The 16,726-nt window shown below is 32.8% G+C and overlaps 2 protein-coding genes across 3 annotated transcripts; one reads left to right on the top strand and one right to left on the bottom strand.

Annotated features, from left to right (window-relative positions):
• Positions 5,747-10,585, top strand: LOC105158175 (long chain base biosynthesis protein 2b). Of its 2 annotated transcripts, XM_011074828.2 has the most exons (12): positions 5,747-6,051; positions 6,194-6,259; positions 6,822-6,910; positions 7,154-7,299; positions 7,385-7,509; positions 7,586-7,679; positions 7,789-7,952; positions 8,323-8,484; positions 8,854-8,980; positions 9,074-9,240; positions 9,373-9,480; positions 9,957-10,585. In XM_011074828.2, the coding sequence occupies exons 1-12, from the start codon at positions 5,926-5,928 to the stop codon at positions 10,050-10,052; spliced, it is 1,470 nt and encodes a 489-aa protein (XP_011073130.1). In that variant the 5' UTR covers positions 5,747-5,925; the 3' UTR covers positions 10,053-10,585. The 2 variants fall into 2 exon arrangements, with proteins under 2 accessions (XP_011073130.1, XP_020548003.1); XM_020692344.1 differs by lacking the exon at positions 6,194-6,259.
• LOC105158497 lies at positions 15,490-16,368 on the bottom strand. Its single transcript, XM_011075281.1, has one exon. The coding sequence runs from the start codon at positions 16,366-16,368 to the stop codon at positions 15,490-15,492; it is 879 nt and encodes a 292-aa protein (XP_011073583.1).

Here is a 16,726-nt window from a genome sequence, read left to right on the forward strand (position 1 = left end):
TATTTCTTCTTGTGATTGCATGTGACTTGCAAAAAACTCAATTAAATGTCGAACAAATTATGGCCAATCAAATTGCACCACCTCATCAAGTAAAGTAGATCAGGAAAAAAATTTCACCTTACAACCATAAACAAGGGTATTCTTCCAAACCAAAAAAATATAATTGAAGATACAAGTAAAAACACAAGAAAAAGAGCGCTCAAGAAGTGTTAAAATCCTCTCTACCTCAACTCAAGAAAGATCCACGGGGTTCAAAAGCAAAAATCATGGCATTTTTAATTAGAAAACAAGTTAAAAAAACCTCGCAAATTAACATTATCAAAGCACAAATCCACGTCGACAGAAGTTCAAAGCTCCAATCCCACCAACACTAGAAGAACTACAAGATTTAGTTACGGTTAATTATCATGTTTAATAACAAGTAGTCTTAGCAATAGTTATGACCACGGTCACGCAACGGTTGTTGGTCGTGATTTTTACAAGGGTGGCTAAAATATTTTAATCATAGCAAATGTTTTGACCATTAATCTTACCCATGGCAAATAATTTTTTCATGATGAAAAGCTAATTTTTTGTATCAGTTTTATTTGCCGTAGTTAATAGTAGTCATGTACGATGAGTTTCAACCATAACCACTAATATTATAACTAATAGTAATTTTTTTTAGTGCAAGAAACTCCCAAAGTCCAAGTCAAGTGTTCAAATTTATAGAGGCTTATGTCAACATTGAAGGAGATCAAACTATCTAGGTCCACCTTCAAATAGTCAAAGTCAAAGGCCACTTTCAAAATTATCTATACTAACAATTTTATGCACAACATTGTCACGAAGAATTGTATAATCACAAGATCAAATATTTGTTACTTGATATATATTTTTAGTGATAACTGTAAAATTGTCACTTTTTATAGGAGCATGTGTTGCACTTGTAAAAATATATATTTAAAGGTGAATATCACTTATTAGCTACAAAAGATTTTAAGTTCATAATTTTGTTTATATTTCTATCATTGAAACATTAGTATATATGATTATATTTTTAAAAATTAATTATTATTATTTTAATTGATAAGGAAAATCCTATTATTTGTAATTCACTTCTAAATTTAATTGCACCTGATAAATAACAAACTTAATCCTTTAAATTAAAATTTTGCATTTTGTAATTAATAATTCGAAAGTAAAATATAATACATAATACTCCAACATTGATATAAAATTAATTGTAAAACCCCCTTATTTTTGAACTTTTTATAAGAAATTTTAATTTAATTTAATCATGTTATTTTTTTAGGTTGATTATATTATGGAAAAAAGTACAATTTAAAAAGATTATTAATATTAATTTTAAAATAAAATCAATAGTTCAAAAGTCGCTCAATTTTAAAAAAAATATATATTTTTCTATATTATTTTTATTTTTTAAAGTTTGAATTGGTATTTACATGTTACTCATATTCAACTAATTTAAAATTTTACTATTCGCTAGTTATTATATTTTTAATAAATATTTAAGATTTTTTCTAGCAAATTAGTCGCGTTAAAATAATATTTGCCTATCTATCTTACCGCTATGGGAGGAAACCTAAAAGTTTGTGGATGTTAGCATGCGGAAAAATAATTTAGGGACTAAAGTGATTTAAACACAAACTTAAGGGACCAACTATATAATTTAATTATCCTTTATATAACTAATTCATATTTATTATTGAAAAGAATACTTAAATATTAATATCTTTTCACAATAAGAATAAATACTTAAAAGAGATTCACATCACTTTTATATATTTAATCGTAATCATAGTTTCATTTATTAATATTATTGTACCTATAACATATTATGATAAAAAAAAAATAAAAGTACATGAAATACAATTTAAAAATAATTATCTATTACTAATGTTAAAATAAAATTAATCAGTCATAAGTTACTCATTTTAAATTTTTTAAATGCACTTTTAATTTAACAAAATTGATAACTACTTTTACCTAAATTTCATTATACTTATTCTTTTATTTGGCTTTTGAAGTTCCGATAAGTATTTTATGTATTAGTCCGCCGCTATTTTATTTTAAATTTTATCGTACCCTAGTAAATTAATTTTATCTTAAATTTTTTTAAAAATCTCTTCTAACAAATTCATCACATAGAAATAGTATTTGTCTATTTTTTTTAGTTTGATATATTTATTATTGTCTCAGTAGTTTAGAGCTATTAGAACCGCAATCAAATAATCTTTTCTTTAATTTATAAAATTTTATTCTTTTATAACTAATTCTATTTTATTATAAAAAAAATATTATTTAAGTACAGATATGAGTCTTTTCGCAATGAGAAACAAACACTTGAGATTCATACTTTTCTATATAGTATAGATATAGATATAGATTATATTTTGTTGTAGTGAAAATTAATTTGCATATTATATTGGGTAAATTACAACCTCATCCTTTAAGGTTTGGTATAATCATAAATACATCTTTGTTGTTTGAAAATTTACAAATAACCCCCTCATTTTAATGTATGTCACAATGAGCTTATTTCTTAGCCTTCATTAGGTTTTCGTTTAATTTTTATGGTGAACTGGCAAAACTCCCTTTTTGGATTATATAAAAATTATAATTTCATATATATTTTTAGAATTGTCTTAAATATTTTTATGGACTAATATGCTCTATGGATTATTTATTTGCTCACTCCCACATTTTTTTATATTTTCTCAAATATTTTATTAAAAAATAATCAACAAGAGTAAAGTACATAGTATTTTCACCTCTCCGTTTAAGAGCTCCATGAACTTTTTTTTTTATTTAAGGAGAATTGTAATTTGGTCCATCTCAAAGGATTTAATAGTATAATAATTGATATGTTGACCTCTCGATTCTGTTCCTTTTTCAGATTCGTCGAAACTCCATCAATATGGAATGTCAGAGGGAACAACTAGCTACAATAGGTCAAGTTGATCTCATCCACTCATATTCAAGAACAAGATTAACCAACTTCAAAACATATATGAAATTTAATCCAAGGTATGATTGGTATATTTCATTTTGACCTCACATGAAATAGCTTGTAGATTTGGTATAGGGAAAATTGCAGTTTTTGTTTTATATGTTATGATATTTTTTTTATTTTAGTCCTATTTTTTATAATTTTTCACACTACATTTCAAATGCTGGGGTTTTTATATTTGTGGCCAATTGTACAGATAATATTGATTTGTCAAGGCGATGTTGCCGCCTGTACTCTATCTCTTACTTTTTACTTACCTATGCTTCTTGGACCTTTACTTCTATAAGCCCATATCACTTCTAAAATATTTTGTGCTCAATTTAATGTGTTGGGTCTCATTTATATTATCCTCATCAAATATATTTTGCATTTTCATGTTTACAAATAAACATAGAAAAACCTTGTGCGTTTACAAAATTCTTGGTTTCTTTTTATATCAATTAATGGACTAAATATAAAGAGATCAATTTGCTCCTAAGTCAATAATTTGTATCTATACGTATCTGGTTGATTCTTATTTCCATATATATATATATTTGGATTAGAGACAGTCAACGTGAATGGATATGGCAATGTATGGTCCCTCATACTGCAGAATCTATTCCCTTTGAGGGAAACTTGAATAACCCTAAATTATCTTGCATGACAGCGAAGTCCATTATCAACTCATGCAGCAAAGCCCTGAAAGGCCAAGAATCAGAAACGATGCCGTCGGCGCTTTGAATCCATTATCCGTCATCTTTTCACCGTCTATATATACTCATCGGGCAATGGAATGTAACAGCAGAAAGGAGAGCGTTTCGTGCATACGTCGAAAGAGGAGAGGTCTTGTATGAAGACTAAGAGCCTAGTTTGGTAGCCAAGGATGACTTGCCTAAATTCCATCAACCGTTCATACGTACGTAAGTTTGTGTAATTGATCTTTGATCAAGTGCAGGATGAAAGCTGAAAAGGGTTTCTAGGCGTCATCCGTTGGCTATCCTGACTGGCTCTTGTTCATCATGCTAGACCGTCTCTTCTGTTCTATCTCTGTTTCTTTCCTCCAGAACTAGCTAGGATCGAGGGTTCGTATGTAGATCATAGACATGAGCTATTCCTGATTGATAACCAAGGAGAACACAACACGAAACCGAGACAAGCAATACAGGAGAATGCCTTGAAATAGTCAACGCCGTGAAACCTTTCATCAATCAATGATCCCACAAGCACGATGCTTAATTATAAATACCCACTTAAAAGATACTACATATATATCAACCATTTAGGCTCAAGTTCCCACGTGTCTTGAGAAATAAGAGCATATATCTTGATCTCTTTGTTTTTTTCTTAACAAACCAAAACTACTTCATTATTCAAATCAAAAACTTTGTACATCATGGGAAGTGATATATTTTTTATGTCAAAATACAAAATATTCTGCAAGAAACTTGAATAGCTATCAAAGAGGCTATTGCAAAAAAGTTGGCTTGCCAGCTAGTAAATTCGTTGACAATTTACTCCCCGATATCCAAAAAGAAATTTGATGTCCTGGAATCTATTCCAGTGCAACAGCGGACGAAGATGCATGGGTGGATCCATGTTCCTGCAAAATAACCAAATAAGCTTTGTAAAACCTTTCTCTATTGCAATTTCCATTCCTTGCCGTAGAGCCCATATTTCAGCACTAGAGTTTGTGCTTATTCCTGTTGAGAATGCAAAAGTTGATTTTTTAATGTTCCACCTGATCTGAGTATCCTGGATTTTGTAACGCACTTCCATCAATATTTAACTTGATCCAAGATGATGGTGAGGGTGCCATTTAACATTAACAAGTTGTTTATGTTTGGAAATTGTATTTGGTTCTGGATATAAGGATGATTTTATATTTCTCCATATTTCCGAAATGTTAATTGTTTTGTTTTCGAAAATTGCTTTGTTTTGTTAGGAAGGAAATTTTCTCCAGTGATGTAGAAGACGAAATTAACTGTAAATCAGGATGCAAAGACAACGAGAAAGGTAGAAAATACTTACATTCCGTGTATTTGTGTTCAATTGTAACATACCTGAAGGGTGCATATAAATGCACGTTATACATAATTCAGGGTCGTAAAGTGTATTTAACCCTTTTTTTTTAAAATTTAAAAGCCAATATTTCATTTAGGGCGTTAAAGAATTTTTCATGAGATCCAAAAGTAGCAAAATGATGCTTTCTATAAAAGTTGTTCTCTAGCGTTAACAACTTGGTTGGTTAGCCATTACCAACTTACACTAACTTAGTTTTATTTTGAAGTATTTGGCAAATTTTTAATCAAGAATTTTGAACTTTTATTCTTATTCGTTTATTTATTGTATTTCTACTTCTATATTAATGTATTAACGTCGCTGATATTTCTAATTAATTCAATTTTTTTTATTTGTTATGTGTCATTATTTAAAAAACCTTGTCGAATATACAAATGTTACAAAAAAATTAAAATATATATACTAAAAAAATAATTTACAAAAATTCAATTATCTGTAAAAAATAATACAACTAATGTCTTAATATTAATTAATTTCAATAAACCTAACAAGTCAATATTAAATATTAATAATTTTAATTAAAAAATTATATGTCCGTATTTAATAACTAGTTTTAATAAAAATAATCCAGATAAGTAATCACCGTTTATTTGATGACGCATTTACCTACACCTAGTTCATCACGTTGTTATATATGCACATGGACTATAAGAAGAAATGTCTCATCGCCGCCAAAGAGAAAAACGGAAATAACGACAATAACGGGAAACAAAGAAATAAAAGGCAAAAGGTGGGAGCGGGTCAAACCGAATCCTCTCCCTCCATACTTGTCTCTTTCTCTTCTCTGTCTTGTTGGGATTTCCTCTGCTCCTCCATAGAATCCAGATCACACCGCTGTCGTCCATTTCAAGATGATTACAATCCCTTACCTTACCGCCTTGACCACCTACTTCAGCTACGGCCTTCTCTTTGCATTCGGCCAGCTGCGCGATTTTTTTCGGAAGATTTTCGATTGGTGGTCCCATAACAGCCTTGAGGTATTCGCGTCGTGCGTGCTGGGTGATGTCTGCATAGGAATAAGTGTGTAGTTGTGTGCGTGTCTGCGTTCTGGTTTTTGTCGCTGGATTTGAATTGTTGATGTGTGTTTGTGTTTTTCGTTTTTTGTTTTGGAAAATGAAGGGGTATGCGCCCATCTGTTTGGGGCTCGAGGATTTCTACATTCGGCGATTGTATTTGAGAATTCAGGTGCTTATTTCAATTTTAGCTTTTTCGTGAACAATTTTGTTTTATTTTGTTTGGATGCTTTAGTGTCGTTTTGGGTGAATTTTTCAGGTGATCTGTGTGCAAGGCGTGTTGTAATCAGTGATATACTTTTGTCTGTGTTGTATTTCTTGCCAATGAGTCTGGTTTCCCTTTAAATTGATAAAGTTATTTTCATTTGGGATTGAGTTCTTTCCTTTTCTTTTCTTTCTTTTAGTTGGTGGTAAAAATTCTGTATGTGAAGTTGATTTCTAGTAGTTTCGGAGTGGCAAATCATAGAAAAGAAAGGGGGAAAAGTTGTTCTTTCAGCACGCTTAGTTTGTCAACTTTGTCTTCTATTTGGAGAAAAGATAGAGGTCAGAACAATAAGTATCATCTAAAGTGTCAAAAAACATGAATCTTAAACAGGCATTCCCAGACTGGACTTCATTAATAGTTGAACACAGCAGAATTTCAGCTGTATAGGGAATTTTATGATTTCCTCTCTACATTATTAAAAAAGTCACTATTACACGTTTTTCACTTTACAAAAAACATTTATTTGCAGGATTGCTTTAACCGGCCAATATGTAGCTCTCCTGATGCTTGGTTTGATGTGGTGGAGCGTATCTCCAATGACTATAACAAAACGTTAAAGTAAGTATCTTGCACCAAGTTCATAGTCAGTATTGTGTATTTTCTTTTCCTGCTACAACTACCTGGTTTGTGGTTTGTTAACTTTAAATACTATTACGAGTTGTCTACTCTGCCACCATTTTATCTGTGAGGGCACATTTGCGGCTAGAATTGCATAAATGCAAACGTCATGTGCAAGCACATGGTTTTTCAACTTAAACCCCACTTTTTAATATAACTGCTATTAGTATTTTATTTTTTCAGGCGAACCACAAGAGTCGACAGATGCCTCAACTTGGGATCATATAACTACCTAGGATTTGCTGCAGCAGATGAATACTGCACACCTCGTGTTATTGAGTCCTTGAAGAAATTTTCTGCGAGCACCTGCAGTACCCGAGTTGATGGAGGTAGATGTGTTTCCTGATAATATCGCTATCCGTTCCTTGGAATGCATGTAGACTGATGTTTTGATAAATGGAACCATGTGATCAGGCACAACAACACTGCATGCTGAATTAGAAGAGTGTGTAGCAAATTTTGTGGGAAAACCGGCTGCTGTAGTATTTGGCATGGGTTATGCAACAAATTCCGCCATTCTTCCTGTATTAATTGGGAAGGTACAGGCAGTTGACTAATATTAACCCCCACATTTCGCAGTAGTGTGTAATGCTTAATTTATTTGGAAATTTGCAGGGAGGCTTGATAATCAGTGATTCTCTGAACCATAACTCTATAGTTAATGGTGCTCGAGGATCTGGGGCAACTATTCGAGTTTTTCAGCATAATAGTAGGTTTAAGGCTGTCTGTTTATTTTACATATATATATATATATATATATTGATAAATAATTGAATGATTGATTCTACTGGTTTAACTGTTAATAATCTTTTCTGTAGCACCGTCCCACTTGGAGAAAGTTCTAAGGGAACAAATTGCTGAGGGACAGCCCAGAACACACAGACCATGGAAAAAGATAATTGTTGTAGTGGAGGGAATCTACAGCATGGAAGGGGAACTGTGCCAGCTTCCTGAAATTGTTTCCATATGCAAGAAATACAGGGTACATATTCCTGCAAGATACTACTTTTGCAGTTGCTAATTGCCAGCATTCTAATATTTTAAATAATATATGCAGTTTACTTGGCTTGGGAATTCAAAACAGTTTTTCCATTAAACTGGTCCAATGGTGTTTTGGTCCTTGTTTTGACTAGCCTCTTTATCCAGAATCTGACATGGGATAAAGATTAGCTAATCATCAGGTGTACCTATTTTTTCAAAGATAGAAATTCAAGTCTTCAGCTTTCGGGTCCTGCTAAATGCCAATTTGTGCTCTTCTACTTTTGGTTTTTGTTGTCTCCTGTTCCATGGTTCATTCTTTGGTTCAATATCTGATATGCCTTATCTTTCGTATAATTTTCCTTTTGTATCAGGCTTATATTTATCTGGATGAGGCTCACAGCATTGGAGCTGTTGGAAAATCTGGAAGGGGTGTTTGTGACCTCCTAGGTGTTGATACTGCTGACATAGATATTATGATGGGAACTTTCACTAAATCATTTGGATCATGCGGTGGTTATATTGCGGGATCTAAGGTTAATTTAATTAGTATTTTTTAGTTTAAGCTTGTAAATCTGACATGTTAGTTTATTTATAATCTTAAGCGGGCAAACTTGGCAATGGAAATATAACGTGTGTGCTTTTAAGTAGTATCAATTGGTTGCATAGGAATTTATTTAAAGAGTTTGCTTTCTTGCATGTGAATGTTAAAAAATAAACCTCATTTTTAAAATAAATTGCTTAAATCGTTAGTTCAAATTAAGGAAGGAAAATGGAGGATTTCCTGGCCAGGAGAAATGCATTTCTTTTCAACTTAATGGAATTATGCATTAGGTAACATCACAGAAATTCCTACTTATTGCTCCGTTAATGGTGCATTCTAACATTCCATATCCCTTCCTTAGGAACTTATTGAATACTTGAAGCACAACTGCCCTGCTCATCTTTATGCAACATCAATATCGCCACCAGCTGCACAACAAATCATGTCTTCCATTAAGGTTATTCTTGGAGAAGATGGTTCTAGCAGAGGTTGGGATCTTTCTGCCCTTTGTTTGCTACACAAGACCATGTTTTTCGTTGTCTATCTCCAAGTTACTCACTTTCTGCATTATGTCAATACAGGGGCTCAGAAACTAGCACGGATTCGGGAAAATAGCAACTTTTTTCGGTCAGAATTGCAGAAAATGGGCTTTGAGGTTCTGGGTGATAACGACTCCCCTGTAATGCCCATAATGCTCTACAACCCTGCAAAAATTCCTGCATTTTCACGAGAGTGCCTCAAACGGAATGTAAGATCTTTTGTTTTTGCTTCCCTTCTACCCTCTTGTTTAGCTTCCGTCATCTCCTTTTTTGTTTTGTTGCTTCTCCTATTTTGCCTTGAAGTTTTCTTCCATGTCATGACCTGTGATAATGCAACATAGGTTGCTGTTGTGACGGTGGCTTTTCCAGCCACCCCTTTACTGTTAGCCCGTGCTCGGATTTGCATTTCTGCTGCTCATACAAGAGAAGACCTTACTAAAGCTTTGGAGGTTAGAATCTTATCTTATAGCTCTCAAGTTTCCTAGCCTTTCTAAACCGCTCCTATTTTTACTTTTTTCTTTCTCAAATTAGCCAATATGTACTGACATGAGATGCTAATGGATCATGAACTATCAAACACATTATAATTGCAATGTTACAGTTTATAACTACAACTCCCAGCGAGGTTATGATTGGCATAGCATCACACATAACCATTCCATGTGATTTACAAGTAGTTTAGGACCTTCATATTCAATGAGAAATCTGGAGAACAATTGCACATGCCTGTGCCGACTTAACATGGTGCAACTGGAAATCATAGATAGATAGATAAACTGACCTGAATTTGATTTTTTGCCTTTTCTCCATTTCCCCTTATGAAATTGCATATCCTTTGGTGGCAATTTCCATTTGTACGACTTAAGGAAAGACAACAGGCTTTTTCATTCTATAATTTACTGTTGGAACTTTGTATTTCTATCAGGTAATCAGCAGGGTTGGTGACATGGTAGGTGTAAAATACTTCCCTGCCGAGCCTAAGAAACAGCAGCTGGAGGGAGAAGGAATTAAGATGGACTGAGGAGATATCTTTCCAAGAGATTCCAAGATCTCCAAGAAGCAGGTTTAGAATGGTCACCATCAGGATTTAATCGATAGCATGCTATGCCAATTCCAGTGGTTATAGATGTGAATTGCAAGCTGTGAAGTTTCATTTAGTTTAATTCGTATACGGGAAGTTGTGGTCTATCCAAGTGGTAAGTTGCTAACACGACATCGAGAAATGCATCTCTGTAACTGTGTATGTTGTCAAGTTTTCCCATAAGGTTGTGGTCCATTCTGGTCTATCTTCTTTGTTTTTTGCAGTGGCCTAAATACTGTGGGAACTTGTATGGAATTGGTTGCCATAAAAATACATTTACTCTGTTGTAGCTACAGTCTAGAGCAGGCTGGATTTCACAACTTAAGTCCAGCAGTGTAATTCATATGCTGCAGGCCTCTCTAACCCCAGTTCCGTTCCTTCTGAACTTGTATGTACTTCGAATACTAAACATTTTCAGACGCCAAGTTTAATTACTATGCGTCCTATTTGATATTATGACATATAATTTTACATGCTCTAACTTTTTTTAGGAGATGAAAAGACAATTTCTTACAAATTAGTACTTCTATTACAAATTTTGAAGCCTAAAACTGTGAAACTAACGTCAGTAACAAAGTAAACTTACTTGAGAGAAAACTAAAAAAGAGCTAAGGCAATAATTTAAGATTCATTTATCTCCATAATCAGCTCGGAATGGTAAGTATATAGTGAAATTTTTACCATTGTAATTGATATCCCATCAACAAAATGTGAACCGTTTTCTTTTATAATATGTGATTTATTATATTATTCATAATAAAAATTAATTAAATATATTGATATTTCAAATCAACAAATACGTCTAAACAAGACAAATAAACAATAAAGTACAGTAGAAATAGACATACACCCAAGATTTCATTTGGTGATGATGACGGATGGCTAAACTTATTTAGAACATTTTATAAGTATTGGTGAGAAGCACATGCGTTGCACGTGATGCATATTATTTTAATAAAAGTTGTTACATTACAATAATAAAATAAATTTATAATTCAAAATATATTAATTAAAACTTTAAAACAAATTACTATTTTTACAAAGTAAAACCAAATAGTTAAAAATAAGGTAATTTTTCCATTTTATTTATTATTTGTATTAAGTTTATATTTCCACCTGCAATATATACATCTTTTTAGTATAAGGAAATTTCAATTCATATAATTAACTTTCACTTAAAATAATTATATACATACACAATAAATACACTAAAAAGTACACGCCCAAAGACATGTACATGCATGTGTGTGTAGGATATGTAATGACGTAAATTGAAAAATAAATATATTGATTGATTTGTTATATAGAGAAATAATGCATACAAAAATTTAACAAGTATGCACATCGTATACTTTACAATGTAATAATACATAAAGTAATTAAAATAAGCATCTTCATTTTATTTTATTTTTTTTGACTTGGTACTTTTTTATTGTAGTTTAATTTTGTTGCCAAATACTTTTTTCAGTAAAACTCTTATAATTCAATAAATATTATTATACCTTGATGATCATGATATAGCAACAATGAAAATAAAATTTTACTTTTATCTCACTTTTAACTTTAAATCTTTTATCTTATTAATCAACTCTAAGTAAAATAAAGCTTGAAAGAAAGTAGAATATTATTTTCTTATGTTCCTCTTCAAGTTTAATTTAAATTTTGATTTTTTTAGTTATAAGTATTAATATTTTGTTATTGCAGTTATTCAATTTTTAAGTTTGAAATATAATCATTATAAAACTTGCTAAATGAAAACTAGATTCATCTGAAAGGTTTATTTATGAAAAGATCAAAATATAAGTAAGAATCACTAACAACTTTACTATTAATTAAATTTAAATTTATTTCGAGATCTATAAGTAAACACTTTAAATGTATTATTCAAGCCCAAATGAAGTACTTTTATATGCTAAAATTTGAAATATGTAATTTTTTTCATCTATTCATAATTGTAATAAGTTTCTAATCAAAGTAATATTTATATTCAATCAAGATAAAAATAAATAAACTATCAATATATATATATATAACATAACTATATTGAAATAACTGAATAATCTTCATTATCTAAAAATTGTTACAACATTAAAATATAACAACAACAACAACAACAGTAATAATAATATTTATATACAATAATTTCTAAGAATAAGCTTGGACTCCTAGTTTCGTATGCACAACAAAATGATTTTATTATTACAAAAATTTGGGACGGCCGAAAGTAGTTGCAAAATTCGTCCCAAGTTTGGACAGTTTTGTAATGAATTTTACTATTTTTTGACGGAATCATTCAATAGATTGAGGAATTGTACAATCCGTCAAGAAAAAATAAATAATTATTACAAATTTTGTTAGAAAATAGAACGTGAAAATATGTATGTTACTAATCGCTAGAAAATTAGTCGATATTTTTATTTTTTAATCTTGGGACGAAATTCCAAACTCATGTCAACCGTCAAAAATTTCCAAATGAAATTTGTACCCACTTAACAATTTTTTGTGACGGTAAAGCACCAAAAAAAAAATTTTGGGCGCCAAATGATGGTCAAAAACTCCAATAGCGAATTTCTAATGGCTAGATTATGTCTTCATAAAATCCGTCCGAAAAACTTTCTGAAAATGATCGTTTCAAAGGCTATATGTCGTCTCCAAATCCATTGGAAAGTCATTACAAATAATAGTATAAATGTGAGTGCTTCTCTTATTTGTGTTTTCACTCTCTTGCATCATACCTTTACAATTAAGCCCTCAAAATCTGAATATATATATATATATATGTACATATCAATCTTCAATTATTTTATATTAATTACATCATATATATATATATAGATAGATCAAATTCAAATTCTAGTATTTGCGGATGGTCATTCTGTTCGAAAAATTAATCAGAATGAAAAACGATACAATAATTTAGATTAGATTAAATTTAAATTGTTATTTATTACAAGATTTTGTATGTGTATATACAACTATAAAATAATTCATAAAACTATTTCTAATTAAACTAGTTATAACTTTCTTGTTTTGATGGACGATTTGATACCTTTAAAATTAAGGATTGTTTGGAATTAAATAAAAAAAATCAATTTCTTTTTGAAATTTTGGAACGAAATTTGTGAAGGAATTGTCATAAGTTCAATCCAAAGATATTCAGATAGGCGCAAGAGAAAAAATGGTGAGAATTTTGAATTTGAAATAAATTCAAAAATTTCATCCCAAAATGTCACAAAAAAGTATGTTAATTTTTCAAATACAATATATCTACGTCGACAATCCAAATTTGTCTAAAACTTAAAGGAAATTAAATACATGGAATCATGGTGATCATATCTAATGGTCATATTCCAATTTGGGTGGTTCGATAATGCAATGTAACGATAATAGGATGCTGAAGGAGTCGCCGAGGGTCAGTGGAGTTCGTTGGTAGTGAGAAGCAGCAAAAGACGAGTTCAAACTCTTCTTCTAATAACGACATTTGGGTGAATGATTGATCACTCCCCTCCGCAAAGTTTACATAAATCAAGAACACCACAATCATCTAGGGTGAGTGATCTTTTGCAGTGACAGTGCAGGTAGAGCACAGTTCGACAACAGTAGGCTAGAATCCACCAGCTAAATGAACCAGGACGAAAATAACGACAGCTGATAGAAGCAAGCCAAATTCATGCTACATCAGATGCTTTATACAGTGAACACATATATGATTGCCGCATACCTTTTTATTAGAAAGTGGCGTATATGGCAATTATCTAACTAGCCGGTGTATTAAATACCAGGAGTAGCATCTATAAGACCGATACAAGTGGTTTAGAAACTCCAGCAATGTATAAACAACATTTGCTTCATGTGTGCACTACACCATCAAGCAAGAACTAGATTCAATTCTTGAAGACATGAAACCTGTCGCAGGAAAATTACAAACTTCTTCAGATGATCAACATCGCAGGGACAGACATTGCATCAATGAGCTACAGAAGCACTCGGTAACAGACATTCTCAGCAAATAATCCCAGTTTCTACATACAAGTACTCTTGTGTTTTCCTACAGTATGGAAAGCATCAAAGCATCCCAATTTATCAGATAAATAGCATCTCCTGATTAATTATATCACATCCATAATGTTTTAAGTGTATTTCAGCAGTCCAAAGCACTCAATTTGATAATCTTCTTGACCATTTTGCGCTTGCCAGTCACCTGGTGGAAGAGCAAACTTCAATCTCCTTATGAGATATTTTAGAAAAGGAAAAGATAACTAAAATGGCATCAGCTCCAACATATCAGCCCTTGAAAGTACACTTCCCCTCACTGAAAATTTGAAATAGCAGCTGACCATAAACAAATCCTAATCGGATGATAGTCTAGGGCTAGGATTTGAAAACATCAGCTATGCCTATTCAGTGAAATTCCGTATAACGCATCAACAAATATTCTAAAAGTAACTTGAACTAGCATGCGACCACAGTGCCTGTGGCTAATAAGATGGCCCACAGTATAATATGTGGGCATACAGACCAAAGAAAGGCATAGCTTACTGAGGTAAGTCAATGAAAGGATGCATTAGCAAGCAAGCCTTAGTGCCTGGAGACTGTAACCTATGACAATATCCAAATATACCATATAAACAAATCATTAACCATACAACAGTTTCAGCCAAGGTCTGCCTTTGAAGATGATAGCCAAACAAACTCCATCATCTACTTGAAAGTAATCGTGCTATTAAGGCCTAATCTGTGTGTAAACTGCCTTTTGCAGTAATTAGGAACGGTTACTTTAAATCATGCTGTAGGTCCAATAAATTTTGCATCATACCAGCTCAACTTTTCCTACTAACAAATTCTCTAAGCTTCAACTTATATATTAAAAAAGGTCATATAAATTCTATATGAATCATCTCATGTTAATGAACGGCAAAGAAGGCATTTGTTACATGAGTTTACACACAAAGTGCACCAATTATACCAACAGTACCACAAACAGAAGCCATTATCCAAAACAGAATGTCAAAAGGAGGATGATTATCATCATAGGCAATACCAACTATTATCAACTTCAACATGACTAATCCATTCCAGACAGCTACAAAAATTTGTTATTGAGATCGTATATACAGCTGCATCATAAGATAACTACTAGTCACTAACATAACTTCCCCCGGTAAGTCAGCATAAACAAACTAAGACAGCATACATGCAAAACAAAATTAACCTGCTCACTACCAAAAGTAAGGCTGAAACAAGTTACCAGCAAATTATGAACTGCATGTCAACCAAGTTTTCACCTCCGTACCCCTTTCTTGCTACATTATCAAGTCAAACTACTAACTCAATTCTTCTCTAATGATGTCTTGCCACAATTAATCATCACGAAAATTCACATAAAACCTTTACTGAGCTTCTGAATGGAGGAAAACATTTTCCTGCGTGACCCAACTGCATTGATTCCCATATCCTTGAGATCTTCAAGAGTCAAGAACGGTAAAACCTCATCATCCACCTCATGAACCTCAAACAGGGTCGCGTACTTGCCTAAGCCCAATTCATTCAACCACACCCTCACACCATCCCTATCCCTATAACTTTCTCCTTCTCCAGTCCTCCCCTCATCTCCCATTTGATCCGAATAAGGACCATTCCCCCAACCCCTCTGCTTCATTCGCAAATTCCCACCTACATTATCATTATCATTACCGTCATCATCACCAAACGAGCAATTCGGGCTAGATGGGTCAGAATTTTCAACCACCAAATTGCTGTTGATCCCATTCCCACCCAAATTCTCTTCTTCTTCTCCTTCCTCCGCTTCCCCTTGTTTTCCACTCTCACCACCACTAGACAAAGGAAACTTCTCAATCTCCGGATCTTCATTGTCACGAGAATTCATCGAAGCCCATTTCTTGGAACTGGAGGGCCTGACTCTCTTCCTCTTGAAATCCCTATCCCTGTTAGCGGCATTGAAATTCTTCCAATTCCCAATCGCTACATCATCATCAAAATTCAAGCCCTCCATTTCACCTTTACTACTGTCACTCACGCCATCATTCTTTTTGTTTTTCGCATGCGCAGTCTTGGCAGTCCGAGGCTTCCTGGCTCCTCCCTTGTCTTCCTTAATAGCCTTCCATTGCTGCCGCAGCTTGCGATGGCCCGGGTTCTCGTAATACGGCTGGTGCAGCCTAACGCTCGGGCGCCCTCTCCTCTTCGTCGGCCCTACGTTCACCTCCGCTGCAGCTGCCTCTCCTCCGCCGTTCTGCATTGGTCTCCTAGCCGTCAGTTCTCAAATTCTCTTTTCCTTCTGAATAAACATTAAAACTCTATGTGGGCTGTTTGTCCAAGAAAATACTAAACAGAGAGAATGAAGTGAAGCGGTAGGGTGAACAAAAACAGAGAGCCGGCGAGCTGAAGAGTTGTGAGTGTGTGGGTGGGTGTGTGGAGAGAGTACCGAGAAAGGTGCTATTCTGTTTGAGCAGGAATTGGGAGGAGAAGCCACGTTTTCTGGTAAAATTAATATTATTTTGGTGGCAGCTGTAACTAAAATCGGGTTTTTAGTACTCCTTCTTTTTTTATTATTAGTTTCTTATATTATTTTTTTTTATTTTTTATTTTTTCGATGC

This window comes from Sesamum indicum, linkage group LG3 (genome assembly GCF_000512975.1).
Source record: "Sesamum indicum cultivar Zhongzhi No. 13 linkage group LG3, S_indicum_v1.0, whole genome shotgun sequence".
Taxonomy (NCBI): Eukaryota; Viridiplantae; Streptophyta; class Magnoliopsida; order Lamiales; family Pedaliaceae; genus Sesamum; species Sesamum indicum.